Raw genomic sequence first — 8,974 nt, forward strand, 5'->3', positions numbered from 1 at the left:
TCAATAACTCAGTAGCTTTGCCTGTGCTGGATGGATGGGCAGGTAGATTATCATTCATCAGCTGAAGGCTTACGTTTAGATCACAACTCAAATGGTTTCTTGATGATGTCATTCATGCAGATATTTGCTAGCAGGAGTCATTCAATCATTTTGTTTCACTTAAATCTAAACCATGCTATACATCCACAATGGACCATAGAGGAAGACATTATTTTTGTGTGTGTGCAAATAACACATTAAATTTGACCCATTATAGCAACAAGATGTATCTATTGGTTCAGAAAGTACAATTTCAAATATGGACCATTACTCAGAATTAATTTAAGATGACTTATTAATTAATTCAGTTCCAATAGAGATAGCTTCTCATATATGGAAATGGGTTTTTACCCAAGAAAAATAATATCAAAACAGTAATATAATCTTATGGTTAATAAACTGTAATGGAAATAATGTATTCATTTATTAATTTTATTTATTACTAGGAGCCCAGTGCACAAATTCATGCACATTGAGAGGAAATTAATTAGAAGAAATATTTTAATATCACTATTCACCCTTTCTCTATAATAGAAGTGTCCACCAAATTCACGATTGATAATGACAGACGGAAACACACACGTATGATTGGCACCAGCGAGAGCTTTATGTATATAGATAAACTTGCTTAATTAGACCTGCTTTCTGATTTAGCTAAACTTTTCCCAGCCCAGTGAAGCACCCCAACTTCTCTTTCAGGTAATTGTCAGAAACACACCAGTAAATGCCAGCATGAAGCAGATTATTATTGTAGATCACGTAGGGAGAACAAAGGGTAAAATATTTAACTGCAGCAGTGTTTGACTAAATTCTGTGCAGTGAGAAAACCTGAAGTCATTTTCAAGGTCCACCATTTCTTACTTCTTTGCAGTTGGGTCAAGTTTCTAAGCTTTCTAAATCTCCATTTTCCAGCTAATGAAAAGAAAATAGGATTCTACCGAGCCTCCTATATACTTACTCCAGGACTTCTGTGAGGACCAAATGAGATGAAGCGCATGAAAACGCTTCACAGACATTTGGTTACAGTGTCAAATGTTTGCACCTGGCTATAGAGCAAGTCGTGTTCCTGGGCTGAAGAAACTCCAAGGAGGCTAGTCGCTAGGGAGAGGAAGCTGGTCGTTGCTACGTGACGTCATTACCCAGCACCCACAGCCACCACTTCTGGGCTGGGCTGGGCTGTGGGCTGCATTTTGCCCCATGGGGTCTTGGCAGTTTGGCTGCGATTTGATGAGCTGTCACTCCAGGGTGGTGGCGGGGCCTGTGTCCCACCTGGGAGAAGCTGAGTGTTGCTTTGTGGGCGCCATGTCCTCAGTGCTGTTTCTTTGTAAATGGCCAGTGCGTGTCATGGCAGCTCCTGTGTTGAGCATCTGCCCCTTGGTGGTCAGTGTGCATCATAGCAACTGGTCGGACAGTCAGAGGGACACTTAGCATATTAGCCTTTATATATATATATATAGATATTTTCTTCCTATATCTTTTGGGGGAAATTGAGCAAATCATTTTCTACCTTAATTTTTGTGTATCAATAAGAGTATAACTAGAAGAACAAACAAAAAGAGTGTAATACACAGAGCTAGTTATAAAAACCTAGCCAGTTTGGCTTAGTGGGTAGAGCATGGGCCTGCAGAGTGAAGGGTCTCAGGTTCGATTCCAGTCAAGGGCATATGCCCAAGTTTTGGGTTTGGTCCCCATTGGGGGGTGTGCAGGAGGCAGCCAATCAATGATTCTCTCTCATTGATGTTTCTATCTCTCTCTCCCTCTCTCCCTCTCCCTTCCTCTCTGAAATACATATATATTTAAAGAGATGAAACCAGGCAAAGGGAGGAGGAAATAACCCAGAAATTATTTATTACAGAAATAAACTATGGCAGAGAATAAAAATGAAGGAGCTGGCATTTCCAGAGTGCAGAGCACACTACACTGACTGCTGAGCTAGTTAGGGAAGGTATTGTGCACAGTGCAGTTACCATGGGAGAGGGTGATACTGAGCAGATACTGTAGCCCTGGGGTGGACCACCCAACAGCTGGTGACCTCATGTAGACGGCACCACATGGTCACCACTAGAAACATCAAGGAATGATCACTGTCACATGTGCTGGGAACTTCTCTCCACTTCTAACTTCTGATCTTCTACGAATGCCTCCTAATGTACAGAATTAATTTAGAAGGTAGCTGGCATAGAAATTTGAACAGATTATAGAAGGATGGGTGTGAGTGTGACAGAAAACAAATAAATAACTAACCCACAGGGAAGACATCAGTATCTTCCTACCCCTTGGTGACAAAAAGAAAGCTTCATGGCAAGACAAGAGCTCTGTTTCTGATTTCACTCGAGCCCTTGCAGTTCCACGGGGAACTCCGGAGGAACTGCAAAGGCAGGCACAGTGGCCATCAAAAGTGCCTTCCCCTCTCACACTCTGCATCCACTGCACGAGAGAGGCAGGCGCCCTGTTGTTTGGTTCTGTAGAGATGGGTGCAGGTGCTCTCTGCCATTAGTTGTCTATGACAGAGAAAGGCTGGCAAGGCACAACATTGGGCAGCTGAAGGCTCTAGCTCCAGGCAACAAGCTTTGATTTCTTCCATTGCCCTAACCCAGTGGTCAGCAAACTGTGGCTCGTGAGCCACATGTGGCTCTTTGGCCCCTTGAGTGTGGCTCTTCCACAAAATACCGACTTCTGCGCATGGGCCACGAAGTTTCAATCGCACTGTACGTGCACGCCTGCACTTGGTATTTTGTGGAAGAGCCACACTCAAGTGGCCAAAGAGCTGCATGTGGCTCGCGAGCCGCAGTTTGCCGACCACTGCACCCATCCTCCTGTTCCCAGCCTCCTGAGAGAGACCTGAAGCGAGCAATTCCAGGCCTGAGCTTGGGCAAAGCATAGAGCTTTGAAAGGAGGCTAAGTAGGCCCCAGACTTATGACCCTAACTTCTGAGTCCTCCTCTTCCACCATGATCCATACCCCACACCCCAGAGCAACAATGACATTGAGTCTTAATGTAACTGTTCTGAATAACAAGGGTCCCAAGACAATCACACATAGTTCTCCTTACACAGCAAACTAGGTGGGTTGTGGGGGTGGAGGGGGAGTGTGTCTCAGACTTTGGTCCAAGCTGAGATGTTTATAAACCGAGCACTGGAAAGGGAATAGGAAAACAAAAAATAAACTTAGCTGTTCTCTTAGTTCTGAAATCTCATACATGGCTTTTGAGAGAATGAGTTACTGCAGATGCCTCACTTCATTTGTGTTATCATGTGGTGCATACAGAGGGCCTAAGATATGCCATTTATTCTTCTAGGGCCAGGGCATGCAGCGATGAGCACTCACTGCAGAAAAAGCTCCATCACAAGCAAAGGCCTCCTCCCTGCACTCCTGTGAGATGCCCCTCCCCGTGGTTTCTCCAAGCCCTTGAATAGCTTATGATATAAAGGCAATTCCATTCTACAAATAGATATACTGAGACCTAGAGAGAATCATTGACTTCACAAGCTCACACTGGGAATTAAACACTCTATCAGAATGAGAACCCCGAGCTTTAAGCTCCTTTCTCCTCATTCTCTTACTCCACATCCAAGGTGTGTGGAACTGGGTACCAGAGTGTGGCAAAAAGGGTCTTTGATATTGACCCAGTAGCTAGAGCCGTTGACCTTGTACCATTGACTTGATGTCATTGGAATGAGCTATTCCCATTTACACAGCTGATGTCCCTGGAAGTCCATGAGGACAGACACCTGTGGGCATCACAATCCCTTCAGGCTGCATCTCCCAGTTTAGGGCCACTGTCTGGTTAGCTGAGGAGAGGTCTGCAGGTAGCTCTGCCTGGGAAAAACTGCAGGTTTGATAGGGAGTGTAGCCCAATGGGCAGAGACAACTGGCCGCTGTAGCACCAACAAAGGCTTGCCCTTTTTGTAGGGAGAGAACCAGTAGGGAATTCCTGTTATCATTGTGACCCTTTTCTTTGGGTCATGTGGCTACTGTAATTTGGTAAATTCATAGTCTGTCCAAGAAAATTCTGGGCTGAGCTGTTTCTCAGAATGCAATCACTCAACATCTGGGACATCTTCAGAGGCCAGAGGAAGACTGTTGGTTTAAAATGGGTTCTCTCGACATAAGAAAACATGCTCAAAGTCACTAATCATCTGAGAGATGCAAATCGAAACGACAGTGTGGTACCATCTCACACCTGTCAGAATGGCTACCATCAACAAATCAACCAATGACAAGTGCTGGAGAGGATGCAGAGAAAAAGGAACCCTCTTGCTCTGCTGGTGGGAATGCAGACTGGTGCAGCCACTGTGGAGAACAGTATGGAGTTTCCTCAAAAAGTTAAAAATGGAACTCCCATTTGACCCAGTAATCCCACTTCCAGGAATATATCCCAAGAAATCAGAAACACCAATAAGGAAGGATATATGCACCCCTATGTTCATAGCAGCACAATTTACAATAGCTAAGATTTGGAAACAGCCTAAGTCCCCATCAGCAGATGAGTGGATTAGAAAATTGTGGTACCTCTACACAATGGAATAATACGCCACTGTAAAAAAGAAGGAACTCCTACCATTTGCAAAAGCATGGCTGGACCTGGAGAGCATTATGCCAAGAGAAATAAGCCCGTCGGAGAAAGATAAATATTACATGATCTCACTCATTTGTGGGATATAATGAAGAACATAAGCTGATGAACAAAAATAAAACCAGAGGAAAAAATATTTTAGAATATAATAGAACTAATCCTGTTATTTGCAGATTTTTAATGTTTCCTACAACTTTTGTAATATTATACTATGTTAGTACAGTAGTTTTGGTAATATCATTATATTTAAAAAATTTTTCTTGAAATATTAATGTTTATTTCAAGAAAAAAAAATTTGATTTACAAAAATAGAATATTTTTAAAAATAATTACCAAAAAAACCCCCAAACAACAACAACAAATAAAATGGGCTCTCTCACTCTAATCTGGCCTGGGCCTGGGATCTCATGGATTTCTACCCTGTAATAATGGTAGGCCTGTCATCAGTGGGGTCCTGGGCAAATGACAGAACCTGGGAGCTCAACTTTAGGACTTCTCATGATTACCCACTGAGGAGATGTTAAAGAAATGGTAGGGCTGGCCAACATGACTCTTTTCTTTAAAACATTGAAGCATATTACTTGTAAGAATACTGAGGTTATTGGCCACCCTGTTTGGATGCACCCTCAAAAAAATCTATCCTGAAGTTGGGTGAGCATATGGGTGTCTTGCACGACAGAGTTCCTTTATTGTGAACAGGTGTTGCATATCCAGCTGTTCTATTAGCCGGGCCTGACCCCGTCAGCAAGTGCCACCAGGGCCAGTTGAGTCCAGCAGCACGGGCAGCCACCCTGGCAAGGTTCTCATGCCCTCTGGAAGCTCATGCCTCTTTGCAGAGAGCTCAGAAATGAATAAATAAATGGTGGAGTAAAGGGACAAATTAATCTTGCTCCAGATGAGAAAATATGCTCTGGCTTATGACAACTTTACTGAACGACTCTGAGATTTGTCTACGGCTAAGACAGTCTCTGCTAACCTTCCTTCTTCCAATGATCACAATGGGAAGAAGGGAGCAGTGAACCACAAAATCCATAGGCATTCAGAGAAGGGAAAAAGCATTATGTTGAAACTTTAAAAATATGTGGGACTTGAAGGAAATGTTTATTTTAGATGGCAAAAAGATTGGGAGAAGTTATTCCAGGCAGGAAGAAGACAATAAAAAGGGCATGGAAGAAAAACATGCTAATGTGAAGGGTAAGAGATCAGGTTGACCAAAGCATTTAGTGTTGCTGGAAACCAAGAGAATGAAGGTTGTGTAGGAGATGTTTCTGATGAGTGGCGGACCTTCAAGTTAGATTCGGGTCATTTATTTTTGTATCTTTAGTGCCTTGTCCAGACTCTGACACAGAATAGGCATTTCACAACTGCTTAATTACTGAGAGAAAAAATACATGAGTGGATGAATGAATTGGGTCTGGAAGAATAGTATTGCTATTGACCAAAACGGAAAGTTTAGACATGAAAAATTATAGGTAATGGTAGAAAGTTCAAACAGAGATTTACTATAGGAAGTTATCTGGAATTAAGAAGATGTGACTAGCCCTGGCCAGGTGGCCTAGCTGGGTGAAGCATTGTCCCATGCATCAAAAGGTGGGTTTGATCCTGCTCAGGACGCATATAGGAGACAGCAATCTCTCTCTCTCTCTCTCTCTCTCTCTCTCTCTCTCTCTCTCAAAAATAAAGAAAGAAAGAAAGAAAGAAAGAAAGAAAGGAAGAAAGAAAGAAAGAAAGAAAGAAAGAAAGAAAGAAAGAAAGAAAGAAAGAAAGAAAGAAAGAAAGAAAGAAAGGTGAAAATAAACACTAACGTTGGCGGTGCCCGGAAGCGGCAGGCCGAAGGGCTTAAAGCAGGAGTGATCGCTTGAGTTGTGAGGAGAGTTAAAGAGCTCCGGCTGATATGTGTGTACGACGACTCGCTCAGTCTTAAGAGCAAATACTTGGGGGTCTTAGATTCATGAGCCTCCTGAGGGGTGACCTGTCTGTCTGCGACCCTGGCTGTCACTGCTGCTCCAGAGCGCAGAACCCTCAGCCTGGAGGCGCAGCTGGCTGGCCCCAGGTCCCTGCCTCTGTAAGAGAGCCTTGAGCCACTCTTTGTGTTGCAGCTTTGCCGGTGCGGGTGACTGTTGACTAGTAAAAAAAGGGACCCAAGGTTCACAACTGTCTTCTTACTGGCAGTGGAACGACCTTAGGAAACCTGCGATCCGTTCTCATTAAATAAATCTCTGGATTCCCATAGGCAATGGAAACTGATCTCAGTTCCCAGGACAGAAAGGACCTGGACAAGTTCATTAAGTTTTTTGCCCTCAAGACTGTTCAAGTGATTGTCCAGGCTCGACTTGGCAGGAAGATTTGTACTCGTTCATCTTCATCCCCAACGGGTTCAGATTGGTTCAATTTAGCAATCAAAGACATTCCAGAGGTTACACATGAAGCAAGGAAGGCACTGGCAGGGCAGCTGCCTGCCGTCAGGAGATCTATGTGTGTGGAGGTCTCACTCAAGACTTCTGGGGGAGATTCCATGGAACTAGAAATTTGGTGTCTTGAAATGAATGAAAAGTGTGATAAAGAAATAAAAGTTTCCTACACTGTATACAACAGACTGCCGTTGCTGCTGAAGTCTCTCCTGGCTATAACGAGGATGACACCGGCTTATAGACTCTCCAGGAAACAAGGTCATGAATATGTCATATTATACAGGATATATTTTGGTGAAGTTCAGCTGAATGGCTTAGGAGAAGGTTTCCAGACAGTTCGTGTGGGGACAGTGGGCACCCCCGTGGGCACCATCACTCTTTCTTGTGCTTACAGAATTAACTTGGCATTCATGTCCACAGGCAATTTGAGAGGATCCCACCTATCATGGGGATTATCATTGATCACTTTGTGGACCATCCCTATCCCAGCTCCTCGCCCATGCACCCCTGCAATTACAGAACCGCTGGTGAGGACACTGGAGTAACGTATCCTTCTGTGGAAGATTCTCAAGAAGTGTGTACCACCTCTTTCTCCACCTCACCTCCATCCCAGCTAATGGTTCCAGGGAAGGAAGGTGGGGTACCTCTTGCTCCCTACCAGCCTGCTCAAGGTGCCCAGACTGATCAGGAGAGATTGGCAACCTACACCCCTTCTGACGGGGCCCACTGTGCTACCACACCTTCTAGCAGCGAGGACACTGAAACTGTATCGAACAGTAGTGAGGGACAGGCCTCTCCCCATGATGTCTTGGAGACTGTCTTTGCCAGAAAAGTGGAGGCTTTTGTCAACAAACCCATCAACCAGTTGACACTGATGAGTTTGGCATACCCTTTGCCATGTTTGCTCCCAGGAATTTAGAACTGGAGGATGTTGATCCCATGGTGAATCCTCCAGAGACTGAATCTCCTCTCCAGGGCAGCCTACCCTCTGATGGCTCCAGTGGTAGCAGCAGTGGCAATACTCATAACGACTTTGTCATGATTGACTTCAACCCGGCTTTTTCTAAAGACAATATTCTTCCAATGAACTTGGGGACCTTCTATCGTGAATTTCAGAACCCCCCTCAGCTGAGCAGCCTCCACATAGATATCGGGGCACAGTCTATGGCTGTGCACTTGGACTCATTACCAGAGAAACTGGCTGTGCACAAGAAGAACGTTCAAGAATTTGATGCCTTTGTGGAAACTCTGCAGTAAAAGCTGGTGTCCTCAAGTACCAGCAGCTTCCCCTTTTTGTGGTCCCAGGAGACAGAGAGCCTCCCACTCATCAGCTGTTCCCATTCCTTGTCCTGCTCCAAGCCAGGTGGAGGGGAGGCTGGTTTCCCCTGTGGGGACCCAGAAGTCCCTGCCCTTGCCCCTCCTGGAGATTTCATCGCATTAGTCAGGCCCTGTGAGAGCATTTGAGAGGACTCGCCCGCTGGCCTTGGATATGGGTAGACTCTTTGTGACAAAAGGGCCCTCTGCAGGTAGAGCCTGCTGCTTCTGTTCACAAAGGCGGCCCTCCCGTTCTTCCCACAACTGGCCCCTTGTTGTCACCATTACCACCAACCATTTGACATTCCAGCTGGTGGCCCAGAGATTGGTGTGGAGGCAGAGAAAGGAAGGAGACAGTGCTGGGAGGAAGGAAGGGCTCCTCGGGCTCTGTGTAGTCCCCTTTGGTTCTGGTATCTTCCTCTCTTCCTCCCTCTGCCCCTGTACTTTGAGAAATATGACAGGCCTTCTGCCCTAGATGAGAACTCGAAAGTCAGCCATTCCCACCCTTGAAGGTTGTGCCAGCCCCACCCTCACAGAGGGTCTGAGCAGCCCTGGCGGCTGCCTGTGCTCAGCTCCTCAGCTACATGGAAATCAAGTCCTGTGTCTCTAGGGTTGGAGTCACAGAAGTTCTCTT

At 45.1% G+C, this 8,974-nt stretch overlaps 1 protein-coding gene across 1 annotated transcript; it reads left to right on the forward strand.

Annotated features, from left to right (window-relative positions):
• The first annotated feature begins 6,721 nt into the window (after positions 1-6,721).
• LOC132222019 (autophagy-related protein 13-like) lies at positions 6,722-8,727 on the forward strand. Its single transcript, XM_059676767.1, is given in 3 exon segments — positions 6,722-7,440; positions 7,443-7,907; positions 7,910-8,727. Coding segments are annotated over 3 exon segments (1,428 nt in total). The 5' UTR covers positions 6,722-6,851; the 3' UTR covers positions 8,284-8,727.
• The last annotated feature ends 247 nt before the right edge of the window (positions 8,728-8,974 follow it).

This window comes from Myotis daubentonii, chromosome 19, assembly GCF_963259705.1.
Source record: "Myotis daubentonii chromosome 19, mMyoDau2.1, whole genome shotgun sequence".
In the NCBI taxonomy this organism is placed as follows: domain Eukaryota; kingdom Metazoa; phylum Chordata; class Mammalia; order Chiroptera; family Vespertilionidae; genus Myotis; species Myotis daubentonii.